The 22,217-nt window shown below is 38.5% G+C and overlaps 3 protein-coding genes and 1 long non-coding RNA gene across 4 annotated transcripts; 2 read left to right on the forward strand and 2 right to left on the reverse strand.

Annotated features, from left to right (window-relative positions):
* Window positions 1–1,032: 1,032 nt before the first annotated feature.
* Window positions 1,033–4,123, reverse strand: LOC114542821. Its single transcript, XM_028562244.1, has 6 exons — window positions 4,032–4,123; window positions 3,508–3,701; window positions 3,223–3,369; window positions 3,003–3,132; window positions 2,671–2,868; window positions 1,033–2,484 (listed from the first exon to the last, which is right to left on the reverse strand). Exons 2-6 carry the CDS (start codon window positions 3,699–3,701, stop codon window positions 2,104–2,106), a joined length of 1,050 nt encoding a protein of 349 aa, XP_028418045.1. The 5' UTR covers window positions 4,032–4,123; the 3' UTR covers window positions 1,033–2,103.
* A 5,111-nt stretch (window positions 4,124–9,234) lies between these two features.
* LOC114542819 lies at window positions 9,235–11,096 on the forward strand. Its single transcript, XM_028562243.1, has 4 exons — window positions 9,235–9,660; window positions 9,909–10,053; window positions 10,790–10,917; window positions 11,001–11,096. Exons 1-4 carry the CDS (start codon window positions 9,235–9,237, stop codon window positions 11,094–11,096), a joined length of 795 nt encoding a protein of 264 aa, XP_028418044.1.
* A 72-nt stretch (window positions 11,097–11,168) lies between these two features.
* On the forward strand, window positions 11,169–12,219 carry LOC114542823. Its single transcript, XR_003689785.1, has 3 exons — window positions 11,169–11,242; window positions 11,651–11,792; window positions 12,048–12,219. It is a non-coding gene; the product is annotated as an uncharacterized LOC114542823 (long non-coding RNA).
* Window positions 12,220–16,167: 3,948 nt separating this feature from the next.
* Window positions 16,168–16,985, reverse strand: LOC114542822. Its single transcript, XM_028562245.1, has 4 exons — window positions 16,933–16,985; window positions 16,707–16,844; window positions 16,449–16,541; window positions 16,168–16,299 (listed from the first exon to the last, which is right to left on the reverse strand). The coding sequence occupies exons 1-4, from the start codon at window positions 16,972–16,974 to the stop codon at window positions 16,195–16,197; spliced, it is 378 nt and encodes a 125-aa protein (XP_028418046.1). The 5' UTR covers window positions 16,975–16,985; the 3' UTR covers window positions 16,168–16,194.
* Window positions 16,986–22,217: the final 5,232 nt, after the last annotated feature.

The following is a 22,217-nucleotide window of genomic DNA, read 5'->3' on the forward strand; positions in this document are numbered from 1 at the left end:
GATACCATCGTATGGCTCAAATGTACAGCTATCTTTTACAAAGGTTTTCCACAATCCTTCCTTTGTCACTAATAGAGGCCACCATGGAGCTGAATGCCATTCTGGTAAAATTATTGTTCCAGTTTCTTTTCCTGCAGCCATGCGTTGTAGCACTCGTGGGATGAGATATGGTGGGGGGAAAATCCAGTTGTTCTCACCTGCCCAATTGGCAGTAAATGCATCCACTGCCTCACACCCCGGGTTTAGGAATTGACTGCAAAAACGGGGCAATAGCTTGGTTTTTACACTTGCAAAGCGATCAACAGTATGGGGACCCCAACGGTCCTCCAGTTGGAGAAATGCCATTGGTCTAGATTGTAGTCATTTGCATCGTCTATCCTTGATAATGCATCAGCCAGCTCATTTTCATCACGACTCACCCATTCTACTGATAACCGAATGTTGTTAGCTTGGCAAAGTTTGTATACCTCAATGGCCTCCTGGTGTAGAGCTTGCCTCCTGCTTCCCACTGACATGATACGTACTGTGTTCATGTTGTCCGTCCTGTGTAGCACTTCCTTGCCAGAAAGTTTGCTCAGCAATGAGTGTAATACCAACTTAGTTCCTCTGATCTCCCTCCATGTTGAACTCTCTTTCGCCTCGGCTTCCGACCAACAACCAGTAGCTGAAATTTCACCAATCTGAACAGCATAACCACCCCAGCCTGTATTGCTGGCATCAGAGTAAGTTATTACTTCGGTTTTTGGACTGGGAGACCATATGGGGTAACCACTATTATTAAAGTTCTCTGTCCAAAACTGAACTTCCCTCTTGGCCTCGTCTGAAATTGTAGATACAATATCCCAAAATAGGGATTGGAGGATTGTCTGTATAGCCCCCTGGTCCGAAGGCGCACTACAGGTCCCAGTGCCAGCCCCATTGACACCAAAAGCCCAGTGAGACGTGAAAGGTTTCTTGCAGACGTGATGAACTCCTGTACAGTAATCTCCTGAAGTACCCTTCGAAGATGTTCCACTCTTTTGGGGGGACAGAAAATGTACCTGACTGCAGATCCATAATAAAGCCCAGCAGCTCGCCTGACTGACAGGGTTCCCATTGACACTTGTCGTTATGGGCTACAAACCCACTCTGTGCCACATCGTGCTGCACCAACATAGATGTTTTCTGAGCTTCCTCTTTGCTAGACTCAGCTCCAGCACCATCATCAAGGTATGTAAAGATTCTAATACCTTTCCCTCTCCAGTGCTTCACTAAAACTCGTTGTATCTTCGAAAATACATATGGACCGGTCGATAGGCCAAATGGGAAGACAGTAAATTTAAAAAAATTTTGAGATCCATTAACTTTCCACGAACAACCAAGAAAAGTGGTATGGGGAGGAAAAATCTCTATGTGGTGATAACCACTGGTGTAATCAAACTTGAAAAACCAGTCCCCTTGGGTGAATAGGGTTGTTGCTGTTCGAATATCCTCATACTTGAACTTACAAGATCGCAAGTGCTTGTTTACATAGCGCAAGTCTAAAATCAGTCTATGTTTCCCAGAACGATTATACACAACTCCCAATGGACTACACACTGTCACCTCCTGTTCTTTAACTTCGACCAATGCTCCTGACAATAAAAGTTTCTCAATTTCTTTTGACACAAAGTTAGATGCCCCAAGTGCACTGTTGTGATTAGCTAGTGTCACTTGTTTAGGCATGTCAATGAATGGCAGGGAATACCCTACCCGAATAATTTTTAGTACCCAATTGTTTGCACCAATGCTTTCCCAGAATGAAATATTTTCTCGTAAGCGACCTTTCACTTTTGAACTCGAGTTTATGTCCAATTTCTCAACATTAACAAAACTATTAACACAATTCAACGACTCCCCTGATTTAAAATTTTCCATGGTTACATTATTTATAAAGTTATCTTTCTCCCATTCATTGGGAAGCTGGTTGTTGTGCAAGTGTTCCTGGTTGCACTCCATTGAATGTAACTGTTCGGGTTGTGTTTGCTGCTCTACAATCCCTCGCGAAGTGTCCTGGTCTAAGGCAACGAAAACACGTAGGGTTCGTATTACGCGTCATATTGGATTTTCCCGCCGAAGTTCCATTTAATGGGAATGACGACCTGTCAACGACGCCACGTTGTTGCTCGGAGGGAACATTAACATGTGTACTTTGTTAGATTGGTCATGTTCAAATATATGCTTATCTTTGTTGGTAACTTCTCTTTCCTCTACAACAGGCATCTCGGCATCCACAAATCCACATTGGTAGTCACAGTTATGTACCACACTTACTTTCTCCAACAAGGCTGTAGATGGTATCAATCTTTTTGTTTCTGTTTCTTCAAGCAACGGTGATCTGAATTTCCCGTATACTATATTGCCATTATCATCAATCTTCTTTTTGAACTCTGCAAGTAGCACCCAATTTTCTGTAACACCATCCAATGAAAATTGTACTGATGTGCAAAATTTTCCAAAGCAAGCCTATGAAAATAATGTATATACTAATCAATGAGTAGGCTGACTTATCTGATGAGTGCCACATACATCAGTGGTACAAAACTATTAGTAATAGTATACAAATTGTTGAGTCGTTATTCACAATTATGCTGCCGGTGTGGTGAAAATGCAGAGCTGTTGACAAAATCTAAATTTTTACAATGTTTATACCTCATTGTTACGGTTGTAGTATGCAAAAACGTCTCCTTTATGTATAAGACTCTTGTCTTGTGCGACACATGCTTTGAATTCTTTGCACTTTGGTTGCAAGTTCACATTCTGCATGTTGATATCTTCTTGAACTGTGACCTGTGTGGTTGGCAGAATGTCTACAGTGACAATGCGCATCTTTCCATTTTTGCAATTTCCCTAGGTGAAAATTTAAAGAGTTATTTGCTTTTTAGTTAATTTGTGAAGCTGAGTAAATGACAAATGGCAAAGCTCCCTGGCAAAGCTTGTTATGTCAACATGTCTTATGGTATGTACCACATATTAGAACTTACCAGACGTAGGCTTCCAGGCTGGTAAATTTCCTTGTGCATTAAGCCTGATGCTTTTGGTTCCACCTGGTACATAAATTTCTGAAAAGCTGGCTGCTGGGTTATTTGGATCAATTCTTTTGAAGCACATCTCCTAAAATGGAAATAACCACAATGTTCAAGTACAACACACAACAGGCTGTAATGCCTTACATACAGTGTTTTATGCCATATAGAGATGTACCTGTTGCTGCCATTCTTCCAGTATCCCCCACTGATCAAGAACTTAAGTTGGTGGCGCTTTGCAAATTTTTCTCCTATATCTTTGCTACTGGCTTGGCGGTAGGAAAAGATATTCAATTGTCTGATGATGGAGTTAAATGCCTCAAATCTAAGGTATGAAAGCATTGTATATTTTCATATATAAGCATTAAGAGCAATTAAGCTAAGATGTAGCTTTGATATAGTATTAAGAGCGACTATGTAAGCTAAGATGTAGCTTTGATAGAGTTGATAGAGTTATAAATACCTTTCAGTGCAGAAACCAATAGGTGGTCCATAGTTCCTCATGTCATCCTGTAAGTGCAGCAACATATGGAATTTTTGTTTTTGCATAAATTCAGGATGTACTTCGCTGATGCACTCAATTGTTTGCTCCATCAGGGCGGTGATGTTGTCCATGTCCTGAATGTCAACTTCTGATCCATATGCCATGGCAAACATCTAAAAGAATACATATATAAAATTATAGAGTATTGTTTTCAATCAACGGATGTGTTATTCATTTCTGGTATCAGTTAAGGTGTCTTAATCAATTTTTTTATATACCAGGAACTGTTAAATAGTATAAGCTCACACACAAGTTATTTTATTCTATTTTAATGTCAAATTCCAGTTCCTAAAAGCGCAAGCTTTTTACAAAACAATAGAAAAACCTAACACAACGTTCGGGGCGTCCGTGTTCAATCTTAAGGGGCAATTCTGCCCCATGCTTCTGAGCGCCCCGTAACATCTCCCTCTTTCTGAGTTAAACATAAACGTTTTTCATCATACTTATATTAGTTTTCAGTCACGTAGTCTTCAAGATATGCCGGTCTACGTGTTTGTCTATTTGATGTTCTCACTGTGCTCCTGGGAGTGGTGTGCTCTACAGGTGGCTGAGGAATTGGTTCTTCAGATTCAGGCTCCTGCTGCTGGCCTGGTGTATCCTGCTCTTGCACTGGCAACTCTCCGTCTACATCTGCTTCTGAATCGCCTAGCTCTGCAGTTTTCCGGATATGCCTGCGATTTCTTCTATAGTTTCCTCCATCATCAGTTGCCACAATATACGACCTTGGACTAACAATCGCTTTCACCGTCCCTTTCCTCCACCTATCCTTTCCTTTCTCGGGCATCATACGAACCGCATCACCGACCTTGAGTGGTGTAAGCTTCTTGGATCCTCTATTGTAATAGTAGGCTTGTTTAGCTCTTGCCTTTTTCAGCTCTTGCTTTGTTGAATGCGTACAGGTGGGCTCAAGCAGTTGGCGCGAGATTGGAATTTGGGATCTTGTTCTCCTGTCAAACAATCGTTGGGCGGGCGAGGTAGTCATACCTTCCGATGGCGTGTTCCGGTGTTCTAGTATTGCCAGGTACGGATCTGCTTTCGCATCCAACGCTTTCTTCATAATTCGCTTTGCTATCTTCACAGCACTTTCCGCTTTCCCATTCGATTGAGGATATCGAGGCGACGAGGTCACATGCTCGAATTCATAGCGTGTGGCAAAAACCTGAAACTCGCGGGAACTGTATTGAGGACCGTTGTCACTGACTACCCTCTCCGGTATCCCGTATCTTGCCATGTGTGCCTTTAATTTGTGGATTACTTCAGTGCTGGTCTTCGAGTACAGTCTATCCACCTCTATAAAGTTAGAGTAGTAATCTACTGTAACAAGATAATCTTTGTTTCCAAACTCAAACAAGTCTGTTGCAATCGACTCCCATGGACGCGTTGGGACTGGAGAACTCATAAGAGGTTCTTTCTGGTTTATTGTTCGGTACTGCGCACAAATATTGCACTTTGCGATGAGATCCTCAATGTTTTTGTTCATTCTGGCCAATAGAATACTTCCCTGGCTCTTCTGAGTGTAGCCTGTACCCCACCATGGTTGTAGTGAAGTTTCTCTTGCATTTCAGCTCTCAATCCTTCAGGCACAATCAATCTCTCTCCTTTAAAGATAACTCCATTTTGTACGGTCAACTCGTCGCGAAACGGGTAATACACTCGTAATGCTGGAGACACCTCATTCTCTGTGTTTGGCCACCCTTCTTTCACAATTCTCACCAGTGCCTGCAGGTTGCTGTCTGCCGCTGTGTGCTTTTAATTTGGGCTAGAGTAGTTTCTCTTACTGCTAGATTCTGCAACATGTCAATTTGCTCTACTTCTCTTTCCGTTATTGATCTTGTGTCCTGCATGATCATTACTTCCTCGGTCTCTCCTGGTCCTTCGACATTGGGCTGGTGGGAAGTTGCTCGACTTAGCGTATCTGCCATAAACATAAGTGGTCCCTTCTTGTACACGACTTCGAGCTCAAACTTCTGGAGTCGTAGCATCATACGTTGTAGGCGCTTTGGTGCACTTAGTAGGCTTTTTTTAGGGTTGACTCAAGTGGTTTATGATCTGATTCTACTTTTACGTGTCGACCATACAGATAACTTTCAAATCTCTCCATCCCATACACGATGTCCAGCATCTCCTTCTCTATCTGAGCGTACTGTACTTCGGTTGGTGTTAACGACCTTGACGCATATGCCACTGGTTGGTTGTTCTGTAACAGGCAGGCCCCAAGACCATTCATGGATGCATCACACTGCAGGACTGGCATTACATCAGGGTCGAAGAACCGTAGCACTGGTGGTTCTGAGAGCATCTGTCGGATTTCCTCCAACGCTTTCCCATGCACATGCTTCTCCCACCGGAATTCATGTCCGTGCTTGATCAGATCACGTAGAGGTGTAGTGATCTCAGCTAACTTAGGGGCGAACTTTTGCACATAGTTCACCATGCCAAGCAATCTCTGTACTCCCAACTTGTCTGTGGGGGCAGGCATGTCTCTGATGGCCTTCGTCTTCTCGGGGTCGATCTTCAGTCCATTCGATGTCAGACGATGGCCCATGTAGCTAACCTCTTCGAGTCGAAGTTGAATCTTGTCAGGGTTGAGCTTGAGACCCTTCTCTCTACACCGTTCCATCAAACCCCTGAGGTTCTTGTCATGGTCGAGATATGCCTCTTCATCTGTCGCACCACTGCCATAAACAAGAAGGTCATCTGCGATGACTTTGACTCCAGGTAGACCCAACAAGATATCGTTCACACGTCGTTGAAACTCTTCAGGTGCGGGTGATATGCCGAAGGGCATTTGCAACCACCGATACCGACCCCATGGAGTGCCAAAGGTTGTTGCATATGAACTGGCCTCATCAGGCTGGATATGCCAAAACCCGTTCTTGGCATCAAGGACTGAGAAACAGCGAGCGTGGGCCAAATCCGGTAGGATCTCATCAATGGTGGGTGAAGGGTAATGGTTACGCTTGAGGGCTTTATTTAATGGTTTGGGGTCAATACACAAACGGATGTCCCCATTCTTCTTGACTGTAACAACAATAGCCGATATCCAGGTCGTCGGCGTATCCACTGGAGCTATGACATTCGTGTCAACTAGTCGGTCAAGCTCTGCTTTGAGTTTGTCTTTTACAGCCAGTGGAATCCTTCGTGTTGGGAGCTGGACTGGGGAAATAGTTTCATCAATCTCTAGATGCAGTTCCCTGGGTAAAGTTCCTTGACCTTGGACTGTTCCAATACTCCTTAATGAGATACTTTTTGGTGATAAACTTGGGTGCATCTTTGACGCTCGGCGTAGTTGTAAAAATGTTCTCTTTGTTAACAACAAGTAAGTTCATGAGCTGACTGGCTTTAGCCCCAAGTATGGACTTGCAATTCTCTTCCACAACCATAAACTCTATGCTGTACTTCTTGTTATTCTTAGGATTGATAACTTGGAGCCTTGTCTTTCCAATAGGCTTCACTTCTGACCCATTATACATTACCAGAGTTGTGTTTGTCTTCACCAACTTCTTCTCGATAGGCTTTTGGAAACACCCTGCCAGTGTTCTTTTAGATAGTACGTTTACTGTTGCTCCACTGTCAAGCTGGAAACTTTCAAGTGTTCTGTTAATCATCAAGGAGGCACTTGGTTTGTGGGTGTATTGATCAGAGTTAACAGCACCCACCTCTTCTTTGGTCTCCACCAGAGCTATATACTCTCCTTCTGACGAGTCTGTATCCGTATTGATGCCGGATACTGGCTCTCTTTTGGTCAATGGTCTTCTCTGAGCATTGCAGACGACTGCGAAGTGGTTCTTTCTTTTACACTGTGAAAGCTGGGCATTTGAATTTATCTCTGAGATGAGATTTACTGCAAAATTTACACCTTATTAGCCCTTCGTCAGCTCTTTTCTCAACTGGCTTCCTCTGCTCTTTGTGCTGTTCTTTGCTAACAGCCAACACTTTCTCATCTTCAGCTTTCATCGACTCGAGTTGCTTCGCCGTCTTCTCCCAAGACCGAACTATATCTATGCTTTGTTGCAGGGTAAGCTTTGAGACTTGCAATAATTTCTTTCGTGTGGCGTTGTCCTTAATACCCATAACAATACGATCTCTTATCAAGCTGTCTTCCAAATTACCAAAGTTACATGTCTTGGCTAATGTGCGAAGGACTGCGAAGTAAGCATCGACCGTTTCGTGTGACTCTTGATCTCTTTTATTAAAACAGTACCGTTCGTACGTCTCATTTGTTTCTCCAATACAATACTTTTCCAACTTACTTACAACAACATCGATGTCTTTTCTCTCTTCTTCATTCGCGAAATCCAAACCGTCCAAGACATCCAGAGCATCAGCTCCAATGCACGTCAACAAAGTCGCTGTTCGCAGCTCTTTGTTTGTACTAGGGTCACTAGAGTCCCGCAGCCGTGCGGCAAGTTCGTAGTTGCGCCAAGCACGATAAAACCGTTTCCAATTCGTTGCCAGGTTACCGGTCATGGCCAGCTGAGGTGGCATTGGCAAATTCACCGGAATTTGCACCACTTTAACCTCCTGAGAAGGCTGAGATGCCGTTGAGGTTGTCGCTTGCTCATGGTCCGTCATATTTTCAATCAGACACGATCTTCTGAAATACTTCACTCGTAATTTTAACACAAGCTCCTGGAATGCTTCACACGATAAGTCTTCTAAGCGATAAGTAACTGTTTACCTCACTCCTGGTACCATGTTAAATAGTATAAGCTCACACACAAGTTATTTTATTCTATTTTAATGTCAAATTCCAGTTCCTAAAAGCGCAAGCTTTTTACAAAACAATAGAAAAACCTAACACAACGTTCGGGGCGTCCGTGTTCAATCTTAAGGGGCAATTCTGCCCCATGCTTCTGAGCGCCCCGTAACAGGAACGTGTGTACATGAAACACAATTTGCAATAAAATACCAAAGCGACAGCATTGGAACAAACTTGTCTTACTTCACTGATGTACAACCAAACTTCCAGTTCTGCTTCCGCAATTATTCCGTCGAGAATAAACACTGAAAATAGTCGGACGTACGAAAGATGACGAACATACTGGTTAGCTGGAAAACACAGACACTGACACACTGACACTGACACACTGACACTGACATGGAAAACGCTACTACCTTCAACTACATGCAACTACCTTCGAAATTCAAACGATATAAATGAAATCTTGATTTTTATTTATACCAATCCGAAAGCAGCGAAGAACGCGCGAGCGAGTATGTTCGTCATTTTTCGTACGTCCGACTATGGCCGAAGATGGACGGACAAACACACGGACCCACAGACCACAGACACTTTTCAACTACATAGTGGTAAGCCGCGTATGCGCAGCGGCTACCCACAAAAAATGAGAAAAAACAACAAATTTAAGGTTTTAGTATAGTTTATAAACTAAAAAAGAAAAAAATATTGACACAAACTAAAAAAGGAAAAAAATATTGACACAATACAATTATAAAATATGTGAAGGGAGTTCAAATCCGAGAGGGAGGTCACAGTGAACTCTATATATATGGAAGGCTCGCTCCAGTTCAAAAAAGTATTATATGGGTCAGAATCTGGGTACATAACCATGCAAATTAATCGCCTGCATTGGCATCTACCGCAGACCAGTGATCAAGCAGGCGCAGCAGGACCTAACCAAGATGGCGGAAAGTTCGAAGAAAAAAAGGACGAAGCCTTGGAAAACTGTTGTTATAAATGGTAAGAGGAAATATATATTTGGAGAGAATCTTGCTAAAGATCAGTCAAAAGTCCGAGCTCCACATCGGATAAGTACCTCGCAAATGGTTCGTGAAGATCGGTCTACATCTTCCACAAATATTTCCCTGACGGAGTCGGAGTGTCATTCAGATTCTCAACCACAATTTTCATGTGATCAGTACGATGAAAATACAACGCCAGAAGTCGTTATTGATTGTCAACCTCCTCATTCATCGCTGGTGCAAAACACTGAAGCAAATGTGGAAATTGCCTATGCTACTGAGCTTTCTAGGTTAGAGATGGTAACTGTAGTAACCAAATGCGCATTTGTATTGCCCGACTTTAACGTCGAAAGTAAACGAATAAAGGTAAGAGCACAATGCAATGAAATAAGGCAAGTGTTGCTGATCATTAGCATCTTCATTGAGAGAACAAAGCTCTTTATCTTGCTTAATACTTATATATAGTTAATATTTCAATACTGGATGATATATAATTAAACCTGTATTTACATATTAGTTATTACAATATGTATACTGTTAGAGAATAAGAGAGTTTGCAACATGGCTGGCAATAATGATTAATTACAAAATAACTACCAATTATTGTGCTGAAGGAAATGAACTTCATTGTGGTACACAGAAGTGTCTGGCTGCTACTACCTACCAATCAGTATGATTGGCTATACAGCTGTTCATGCTCACCTAGAAGGAGTCAACTGCTCTCTGGATTGTCAAAGTTATTACAGCAGGAACCATCCCGTGAGTACACAACATATACAGCCATATGTTGCATCAGGGATGAACAATGTTGCGCTGCACTCTATAAACAGTATTGTTAATGTTGTTGAACCTTGTTGAATCATCAGTGTTGATGCAATGTTGTTGTGACAAGTTGCAACAGCATTGATATCTCAACAAGTTTCAACAACATTGTTAACAATACTGTTCGCAGGATGCAGCAGCACAACATAGTTCACTCCTGTTTTTAACAATGTGCATCAACATGGTGATTTTTAGGTGTGCAGTAAAATAATATGATATCAAGGAGTGGCAATTGTTGCTACTCAATGGCATCAGATAGTTTTATTGGTCAGGGGAAAAAGTATATCTGGATGCATTGTTAGTAAATTTGTAAGATATAGAGGTGTTCAGTGATGTTTAGGTCCTGGTATGTAATGTTTAGGCTCATAGGGTCAAAATTTTTATCCTTGAGATTGTGAAAACAGCCTATATCTACCTCTTCCAGTAAGCTGATCTGTAAAAATGAGTACACATTTTTATAAATATTTATATATCTGTGAGTATAAATATTTATAAAAATGTTAGTTACCCATTTTCTCCAACCCAACCCCTCCCCCCACTCCATCCTCGCATGACACTAATAATAAGTTTTATTCTATAATGATATTTTGAATATGGTTAGTCTGGATTTAGTGAGGAATTCACATTTGTGTGTGGTGCATTGCAGACAAAATCTTGGTTTAACTTAATTTAGATCTCCGTAATTCAGTGTGTATTCACATAAAAGCAATATGTCACTTACTTCTGGATTATGACTCACAACATGGAATTACTCCAGAAGAACAAGAAAAAGAAAGTTCAATGAATGACCATACATATAAGGTAATTAAAGTAATTTTTATGTTTTCTTTCTACATCTAATTCTGTTGTACAAATTATGTATTTATTTATTTATATATTATCAGTATGATGTTATAAAGCCATTAAACGTCGCTCTTTCCAAAATGGACCAGAATCTGTTCTCCCGGAAGTTATGGACGATGAAGGAAAGATGTTTTTAGCTCTTTTCCCCCTTTTCCGGCCCTAAATGATGAACCATGTCAGTTATGTGGGAATAATTTTAGAGATGAAGATCCGAGAGACAAATAATCTTGGTATATTAAATCTGTCAAATTGTACGGAAAGAGGAAAATCTTTGACTGTTTAGGTATGCTAGTATTGATTACAATTTGTTCTTTATCTTGTTATTCTAATATCATTTACAAAATTTTCAGTTTAAGTTTAAATTATTAATATTTATGCAAGCAATAATCAAAACCAATACATGTAAACTGATTGTTTTGAGCATGAGCGTACATGGAAATTTAAGCCTAATGCATGTTGCCATGCGATCGAGGAAGTAAAATGGTTTATGGCATTTTTCGGGATTTGTTTCAAGAATATACGCAACATGGTTTCTTATTTCTTCTCAGTGAAATTACATAATTAAGCTCCCTCAGAAATTTCAAAGAGAAAAAGCTTCAACTTCCGAGTTTCTTTTTTTGTATTTGCTACTATAAAGACATGATTGACGTCTTTGGAAAGAAGGGTATTATCGTTAATGTCTTTTTTATAGTTTACAAACGGCCATGCTCGGGGGAAAATTGCGTGAATGATATGAAGTTTGATGGTTATTCTTACACCGTACTGAACATGGGGAATTACCTAATATCCTATGAAGTTCTAAGGGAATACATGTTCTTGTTTTTGAAAGGAGGGTTATAGTCATTGATATGCTTAATTGTTATTTTAGGTAATAGGATTGTTAAATCTACATCTTAGATTTACATTAACATTTTAAAAGCGTATTTTAAGAATTGTATCATCACCCCAGCTCGCTCTTAATAAACTTCACATCATATCACTGGTTGGTGAAGATTAAAAGTGCTCGTGTTCTTCCGAACGTTTGACAAAAAGTTACCAAGCAGCCTTGTACATGTAGATCAATTTAGCTTAATGTATTTTGTTTACAGTGTATCCATGAATACGTATTACCAGTCATGGGCGTTGTCTCTAGAGTCTTCTTTGAACATCAATTTAAACGATACGCTAAAATATAACCATTGGCGATCAGCATGGTATGCGTTCTTGCAACTTCTGGACATTGATTTCACAGATGGTTTTGAATGCCCAACGTGCAAAAGTGATCCCGAAATTACCATATGTATACAAGCTTGGCATATAGAAAGAACTTATGTTCAACTCTACACATCCCATCCACTACTACAACGGCACAATCCGGTCATGGAAGATAAGTATTATCAAGTTGATAAAATTTAATTGCAAAAAAATGTTAAGAATATAATGAAATCATACTTTGAATTTGTTTTGTTTGTTTTTTTACCAGGCACAGTAACAGAGTTTTTGTGAAATCGAAGGATACAAGAAAATCACTGAAGAGAGTTTGTACAGATGTATCCGCAATTGATATAAATGAGCTAAATACACTTCAATCCGAATTACACCAAAGTATACCGTCCCTGGCAAATTTTCTGGACTGGTGCCTTGCGATTTATGGTAATGAAGCCGCTTTTCCGATTGGTATTTCAAAGTTCATAAAGGACATTTCCTGTAATACCCCTATTTGTGCTATTCTCCCTCTTGATGAAGAATTACGACGTGTTTGTGACAAAATTAAAAGAAGTGTGCCTGTTAAAGAATTTCCGAGTGATATGGAATTGTTGCAAAGAAAGTGTCCTGCTTTATTTGGCATTTTCTCATCTTTAAGTGATTCATTTGCACCTGCAGAATTCATACCTTTGTTGACCGACCTGCTCAATATTGCTGACAATGCTTTCAAAGATTGTGAAGCACCGCAGGATGATTCTGTTGTAAATCCTTCCTCGCTGTTAGCAAACTTCCTTTCCCTAAAACCTGTTCGTGGCAGAGGGACATACGCTGCAGACAAAGGAAAGCAAACGTTTGAGAATCCATGCACGAAAAAGTCTGGAAGACATCCCACTCTTCTTCCTGGTATATTCCTTATTTTTTGTCAGCATGGTAAGTTCTCTTGTTAATGACTATTCTTTTAATTTTTGCTAACGCGCGATATCATATAATTGAAAACCAATTTTAAAACCCTTATATATCTTGGGTGTAAAAGCACCAGAATTCGCCATAATTTTGACGAGATCTTTTTTGTTATGGCTTATGAAAAACTGTAAAATGGTTATTAATACTATGAAATCGTGATAAGTGAAATATAAACCACATCAAACGAATGAATATATTGTACAGTATATCCTGCGCACAAGAATAAAGCAGCCTACACGATATTAGTTCTCACAACAAATTTATGATAATTTTTTCAGGTATAAACTATGGATACTCCGTAATGACTACTAACGAATCCCCAGATATGCCATTTACAATCTTGCGATCTCGATTTACACGAGGTAACACTGTGAACGTGTGATGGTTATCCTTAAGAAAATAGTCAAAGTGGTATTGCTCAGTTGCGGAAATTTATATTTATCATTTATTCCAAAGTACATACTCACATTACAAAAAAAGGTTCACTTTTCCTCAACTGACTTGTCATGTCATAAGACAATAACCTGCATCTTTTTATTAATAACAATGGTTTATCGCTCTTTTTGTAGCTCCTAGAGTCGTTGTATACGATAATGCTTGTAATTTGCATTCCTACTGTCTGAATCGTGATCCAACCTTTTTTAAAGACATGCAATTTTAGTAGATCGCCTTCACTGGGCAGATCACACAGGTAAGAAATAGCAACTGTATCCGTGATATCGAGAATTTATGCATGTGACTACTGCTTGTATAGGATGTGCGTGTATAGTATTGTACAGTGTACGCGCAGTATTTTTATACACTGTATTTATTCATTATCAAGGTTGTTCCAGCGCCTACCATATCTCTTGCTATCCTGACTATGAATATCTCAACAGTCAGATTGCCGAACAAAGCAACTCTAGACTGAAAAAAATTAAAGGACCCCTTTCTTATATGAATGACGAAAATTTCTCCAGACACTGTAGCTTCTACTTATGGTTCAAAAATAGAGAAATTATGATGAGAAATATTAACAGATGAATTAATAATTAGTGTAATAATGTAAATACGAAGGATAGTGACGTATAAGTGTCAGTTGAATGTGTATAAAACGTAACGCTTCAAAAATAAAGGGCTCCTTGTATAATTATTTTCATTATTAATCACCATGCATTCCTTTTCGGATGAAACACATGCACGGTATATTAAGATTGTAACATTTGATCCACCGCTTGCTATATGAGTGTTTCACACCAATACCCTATAGCGTAATAACCTCTATGAATTATAAGTTTGGTGGCACAGATTTCTTTAAGGAGTCAATATATCTTGTTTAGATTTACTTGACACAAGTTGTCATTCAATAAGAATATATACCGACGTATCAAATCTAAAACCATGCAACACATCCACTCGCAAAAGCATTTAGGAAGCCTGCAAAGTTGTGTCTGGGTAGCCGTTTAACTAATGGTGTGAGTTCGATTCTCACGCACAACGTGGGCTTTAGCCGCTATATATATGAACTTAAATTTTCAACGAACGTAACTAGTTTCTCGAATGAAATGACAAATCTGAATCATATTTCATGATATTAGAAAGCTTTTTTTACGAAACACCGTAAAAATGAACCATGGTTACATATACCCAGATTCTGGAATTATTAACCATGGGCTGATGAGTCTTTTACACTGAAATGTTCAACGGAAGTAACTAGTTTCTCGAATGAAATGACAAATCTGAATCATATTCTATGATATTAGACAGTATTTTTTACGAAATACCGTAAAAATGACCATGGTTAACTGTACCCAGATTCTGGGCTGGCATAACCTTGCATTTGGTTTCTGTGCCAATTTCCATGCTGAAACAATAAAATATTGGAAACTGTGATTACCATCATGCAAGCAACTTCATATTACCGTATTTTATTAACTAGATTCGTTCTGTTATACCCACCTACATTCTAACTCATTATTTCTAACATTCGTATTACCTTTCATCCTGTGGAGTGCTATCGTATCAGTTGTAGCTATAATGCGTAACAAGATACGCGTGCACCATGTAGTAAACATGATGCAGTCATTGTGAACCCTGGAAATGAAATGACGGTTTTTATACCCGAAGTATTGCAACAGAAACCTTATATGTTAAAAAAATGGAACTTTGCGACTTAATACTTACGAATGGTTACTTGTACCCAGATTCTGGAATTATTAACCATGGGCTGATGAGTCTTTTACACTGAAATGTTCAACGGAAGTAACTAGTTTCTCGAATGAAATGACAAATCTGAATCATATTTTATGATATTAGAAAGCATTTTTGATTAACTGTGAAACTACATTCTAACTCAGTAATTCTAACTTAAATAATTATGAACTGAAAAGCCTCAGATTGTGCGTGAGAATCGAACTCACACCATTAACATATAATGGTTGGCCAGACACAATTTTTAAAGCTTTTCAAACCTCTTCAAATAAAGTTTTGTTTTTTTTTCTATCGTGTGAACGTTCTTATCAACGCAACGCATACGGGCTTCGATAATTGGGGGGGGCGCATAGTCAATTACAACTTCGATATGCGTATCAAGGAAATCGCTATCGAATATCATGCATGCACGTTCACCTTAGGGTTGTTGTATTAAACGAATCGAGTATATTGGAGTTAACGATTTAAATACCAAATATGGCTGTTTTACAACCAGCCCTTGAAAGTAAAATGCATTGTTTGGTGCACCATTTAGACCCCGTCCACACAAGTGCGAAAGAGAAAATCAACCCGTTTATACTATAGGCACCAATTCTTTGGTAAGGCACGTATTATACAAATATTTACCTGTATCATTTTTATTAATGATTGCGTTACTTATTTGCATGTACAAAGCTAACACAGATAAAACTGGCGGTACGAATTTCATCCGTGCCACACAAAAAACATCAGTAGTGTGAACAGGCAAAGTGCATGAAACGGACGTACACGGAATCAGAGATTGATCGTGAAGTGCAATAGGCAAACAATGTAAACTCGAAACGTTCATACAAAATACATCATACATACTATATCGTATGTACAAACTAACTATATAACCTAGTGTCTCAGTTTTATTTATACGTTCAATTGCGGACAGGAATGCAACTTGCATTTGGCATAGAACAACCATGCTCTAAAATAGTTTAGACCCTCTGCCTTGCGGATTACCTGTACAATAGCCTAAAAATAGTAATAGTTACACGCTCGAATCATTATTTGCACTACACATTAACTATTTGTAGTTAGAGCAAAGAGCATTCAAGAAAAGAGACTCAAATGTGAAAAGCGAGAGTGAAGGGCAAATGGAAGATTCTAAAAACATGGATTACCTCGGGAAGAAGCACATCTTGAAGGAATGTGTTAGCATCTTCAATCCGAATTCCATTTACAACAGGAAGATAAGCGTCAAATAGTGATTGTACCTGTGTATTTATACAATATGGTAGTAATAAATTGTACTGTACACTATTTTCTATAATTAAATCATCACTAACATGAAAACTTTGCTTTCAATGGTCACGAATGGAAGAATTTGATGAAGAATATATTAGCAGAGAAGAGAAAATACTAAATGAGTATTCGGTTACCATATTAGATGACATGACGGGCCCATAATCGAGAGACTTCAGATATATCTTCATGTCCTCTGAGGAAGAGATGGCATGAGAAGAAGCTCCTGCCCTCAAGTACGGAATTACGTTCCTCTTAAGGTTCTTTGCTATCATCTTAAAAATTACATGAAAATGAAAATTAACAATCATATAGTTCAGTGTGTTACCAAAATGACATGTCCATGTCTGGAAATCTTAAGACCTTCAGTTCTTTCTTTGATAAACATCTTTCGAACATGTCCATATCATTGTATATCTCCCTAAAGATTGAAGAGATAAAAATTTATTAGCAGTGAAGAACCTAGTTACAGATTTCCCTAGAACGATGAAAAAACTGCCCATAATTCAGTATATAACGTACGCATTTTTTGTAGTCATTTGATTAGCATCTCCAGGTAAAGCATCACAGCCACAACTAAATCTCTCCATTCTATTGATGTGGCGTATAGATTGGCCAAGGCAGCAGGCGTGATACCACTCCTGACACAAATCACATTGTGCCAAGTCTGGTTTTAAATTTGAAAAATGTAGGTTCATATTACTGTTGAACATGCACAATTTATATGGTGCTGCTCCACATTTCCAAGCTAACAAAGGCACAATGTGATTGTATTGATTACGTTGCCCATGCTCAACCGTAAGAGGAACCCACAAGACATCTAATGCTTTTTTCTTCTCTTCCTCATTCTGCCGCTGCAAAGGCTCTACGCGACTGCGATAATGGTCGGCACCAGGAAGCAAACAAAACTGCCTGATCGGTCTTCTTAAATAATTGGAGGCCAAATACACCTGTAATAGCCCTGAAAATGAATAAAACAATGAAATTATACTAGTCAAGGATTCATGTCTTGTTGGCTTAGCCACCTCCGTACGTCATTACGCCCACGAATAATTTACCATATAAGGGGAACGGCAGAAGATCTCTGATATAACGCAAAATTGATGTAAATGAATGTGATCATACCACTGTCCCTAAAATTTCTGAATGTTTCCTTAACTTCAGAAACATAACTTTCATGAACAACCTCCATAATTGTGGTTTCAGACGTGTCTTCTGTACTGCAAACAGTTTTCGACCATTGCAAAGCATCATCAAACGTGATACACTGTTCAAATATCTATAATAAACAACATGTTCAACAAGATCGTTTTTCAAACTCATTATAAACCGTTTTCATGGAGCGCATGTCGTTCCAAATTTTGTTGTCATGCTGTCAAGTTTACATAATATATTTGTCAATATAATTTTATTAACCTTTCAAATGCATTAAAACTGAACGTCTATTACTTCACTGACAGCACAAAATGATAAATATCTCAACTACAATGTACATGAAACTCTTCTGAAGTGCTATGCGTTTTTCGTGATAAGCTGACGCCCTTTTATATTCGCCGCGTGAAAAAGGATGATCACACAGTACCTTAACAATAAAGTCTTGTGCAATAACCACCCCGTTTAGGGCAGAGGCCAAGCGAAGAAAATTCTGTTTGCTTTCATTCCCTGCCAGATGTATGGAAAGAGTACACCAAAAGCAATTACCAAAAGAACTCGCTTGGAATGGTTCTAACTCCGTTCCATCCTCACACAACATTGTATTGAATGGTGGAATGAAACTATAAAGTCTGGAAAAAAAACTCATTTGAGATGATTTTAAACTTCCACTCAACATAGTTAATACTAGCCCCTACTGCCTTTTTGCCCCTGTGCTTGGCATTACCTTTTATCAAGCCTTTCTAAGCCAATGTAGTTATGCGGATATGGCTCATGTATAGCGGCTTCATCGTCACCGCACATCTTTCCAATTATAACGGGGGCACATATCTCAAGAGCCCTCCAGGATAACTTTTGACAAACAGACAAGACATTGCTGCAGTATTCTTCATCAGAAAAGCTCATTGTACTCTAGAGATATAATGAATAATAAAAGGCACTTAAATTTATCATTACTGTACAAAATTTCAAACATTTATCATAAAAAATAACAATGCAAATGAAGTTCAAAAAATAAGGAAAAATTCAATGGTCATTTGTTACAGATTAACCACAGGTGAGGGTGTACTGCAAGTACTAGGCATCTTAGTGGGAGTCTCAACCATAATATAGAAAACCAATTAAATTCCTCTACAAAATCATGCTTGTAAGACTATACAATAATTTGATTTAGCTACATACGTTTTCTTCATTTTCTTTCAAAATATTCTCCATTAACTCTACCTCCTCTGGTAACAAGTTACTATCAGCCGCTGCAGCAAAGAAAGAATTTTCGACTGAATTACCCTGAGGCGGTATATGTGATGGTCCTGCACCTGGTTGCACACTGGATTCATACCAATCTCGGTATGCGAACAAAACCAATGCCAGCACTGCAGATTTCATTTTTGGTCCTGCTGCAGACTTGTTACTTGGATTTCTCCAAATAACATCCTCTGGCCACCACTGGGGCTTGTAACCTATTTAATTCGAGTTCCTGTAAGATACAGTGATAGCACATTATAGTATACCACTAAAGGTTTACCATTAATATAATAAACAATTTTTTCAAAGAAAAACAGTACCAAAAGTTACTGAATCTTGCACTGCAGATGACACAAACTTCCTCAGAGTTTCAGTATTTAACTGGGTGTAATCACTCATGATAGGTATGCTTGGTTTTACAGAAGGATGTGATGTTGATGGCACATTCTGTCCTGTTGAGAATAGAACAATTGTATTATAATCCAAAAGTTTTATCCAGGAGTGGTGCCGGTATTGATAATCAACTGAAAATAACCTGAAAAATAGCACAAATGACCATACATACTGTACCTGTCACTCACTTTTCTTTTTTGTTAAATATTTACTAATGTTTCATGTTAGTATGTTTGAAAATTACTTTGTTAGTCAGCCTAAATCAGCAAGAAAATTTGTCCAATAAAAAAGGCAAATTTTACCAATGTCTACAGTATCTCTGACATGCTACAATAATATAACATAGAAACAAGGTCATTGGGTAAAAATGCCATGGTCATTTTCATCATTTTGTTGATAAGTGTATATATCATATGATGATTAACATTAACATATATATCATATGATTAACATTTATTACATACGTGAAGAAAAAATCTGCAAAACAGATCTAGAGAACTTTTCACCCACAGATGGATCTTCAACAAAACTGGTGAAGACTTGTTCAAGATTAGGAGGACCTAAATAAATTGCATAGGGTGTGCATCATGTTCCAGGTTTGTTTAGACTAGGAACATTACTTAAAAAAATGTTAATAGTTTTGGAATTCTTTTTATGACTGACACAAAGAATGGAGTGTACCATTTTTCCAGTACAAAACTAATGCTGGAACTTTGCTTCTTTCATACCATTCACTGACCTAAAATTTCACCAGAACTATATATATATATATATATATATATATATATATATATATATATATATATATATATATATATATATATATATATATATATATATATATATATATATATATATATGCATATTTGCATGCTACTGCTGCAATATTTTATTATTTGTTAGATGCATACCACACGTTTCAATGAACTTGATGTTCTATAGTCTATCTTCCTCCGTTTGTTAGCATCTTTTACAAATTCAACTTACATGTATAACACAAATTATCAAAAAGATAGTGACATGTACATTGTAATTACCACAATTGACTGAAAAAGGACAAGAAACACATAGCAAATGCATGAAATTTTGATGTGGATCTACCAATTAGTACTTTCTTAGCAATTTTAAGTGCACTTTCTTGGCAATTTTGGATCTCCAAAGAAATGAAACTTGATCAACTTCATCCGCCATTTTGAATACAACTGCGTCAATGAGTCATCATGCATGCGTCGATACATATATTAATGGTTAAATTTGCATGGTTATATACCCAGATTCTGACCCATATAATACCTCGTTCAAAGTGTGAAACCAAACATGGCGGATCATGAAGGCTGCTTGGGCACAGTTTAAGGTGCCTCCCTACAGTAATTTAGAATTTTGACGTATTTCGCATGGTTTTGCGCTTTCATGCGTTTACGTTTTGTTATTTGTTAACAGAGGGTTAAGCGCGGCGTGTGATGTGTCTGGACATTACACGTTCTAAGTATCTATAATAAATTCGAACGATGCTGCTGTTTCCAGGCAACAATGACGTGAAATATAACGTACATTTTTTGTTGATTTTTCGAAGAAATCGGTAATATCTTTTTTATCCTTCGGTAAATTTTTTTTAAAATTTTTTGTGGACATTCTTTGCCTCTCGCGACATAAAATATCAAATTTTAAGGGAGAATTGTAGGATAAGTTTTCGTGATATTTGAAAAAAACTATTACGAAAAATCATATCTGTAGATATTTTTTAAATTTGGATATTTTTTTCTACACTCCTTGATTACTAATTCTGCTGAGTTTTAAAAAAATTCACCGAAGAATACTAAAATTATTCCCTTTAGTAAATTGTAAAAACTTACGCGGCCAAGATAGAATTTCAATTCGACAACATCGCTATCTGCGCATGTCATTATCTGTCGCGTGGTGATCTCGCGCGAAACTATTCCTCGGCGGCCATACTGGCTTCGAAGTGCTGTATGATGGATAGCAGAATTCGTTTTGTTTTTTGTGACCCTTGGCTTGTTGGAATCAATTTGACTTGTCGGTGGGCTGGATAGAACTCCAATCAGTTCTTTTCTACCAAATTTGTCGTAAAGATCAGTGTAACTCAAGCCACTACCTGCGATTTTCTCGGCCATGGCTTTGGTGACTCCTTCACCGTTTACGTGATCGTAAAGTTTGGTTTTAAACGTTTGTAGCAGTTGATGTCGTTTGGCTAAGTACTGACTGTCTCGATGTGCTTGTTCAAAGGGGATGGGTTTACAGTGCGAGATCAGCTCATTTTCTGACAGATTTAGCCGTGATGTAAAAAGGATTCGTTGCAAAGCTTTCACGTCCTCCAGGGCATCATGTGCGTCGAAGTGTCGATCGAACAAAGCCTCGTAAACAGCAGACTGATTTAAAGCACAACTATTTCCATCTCGATCTTTCAGTACTGACTGCTTAACCAAATGCTCGAATAACGTAAGGCTGTCACCAAACGAAATGCCGATGGATTGCATTTTTGCTAAAATGCTGTTGTTGCTATTTTGGGGTCCTACTAATAACCGACAACAACCGACAACAACCGACAACAACCGACAACAAGCTAAAAATTACTCACAGAAAGCTTATTATCATCGACAACGATAAAATAGACGCTAATAAAGGGTCTCTTCGACTATATTTGTAAAAAACAAGGTTAAAAAACACGAATTTCCCATCCAAAATTCCCGTCTTGTTGTTTTTGTATGCTTCCACACGCCATGACAATTTTCTTTCGTGCTTCCGCAGTCAAAAATTTAATTTCTTTGACTTTACCGAAGAATTTCCTTTAAATGCGAAAATTTTTTCGCGGGTCTCGGTCGGCAATTTGCGGTAATTTT

The sequence above is a fragment of the Dendronephthya gigantea genome, unplaced genomic scaffold (assembly GCF_004324835.1).
Source record: "Dendronephthya gigantea isolate DGI-Jeju-01 unplaced genomic scaffold, DenGig_1.0 000402F, whole genome shotgun sequence".
NCBI classification, from domain to species: Eukaryota; Metazoa; Cnidaria; class Anthozoa; order Malacalcyonacea; family Nephtheidae; genus Dendronephthya; species Dendronephthya gigantea.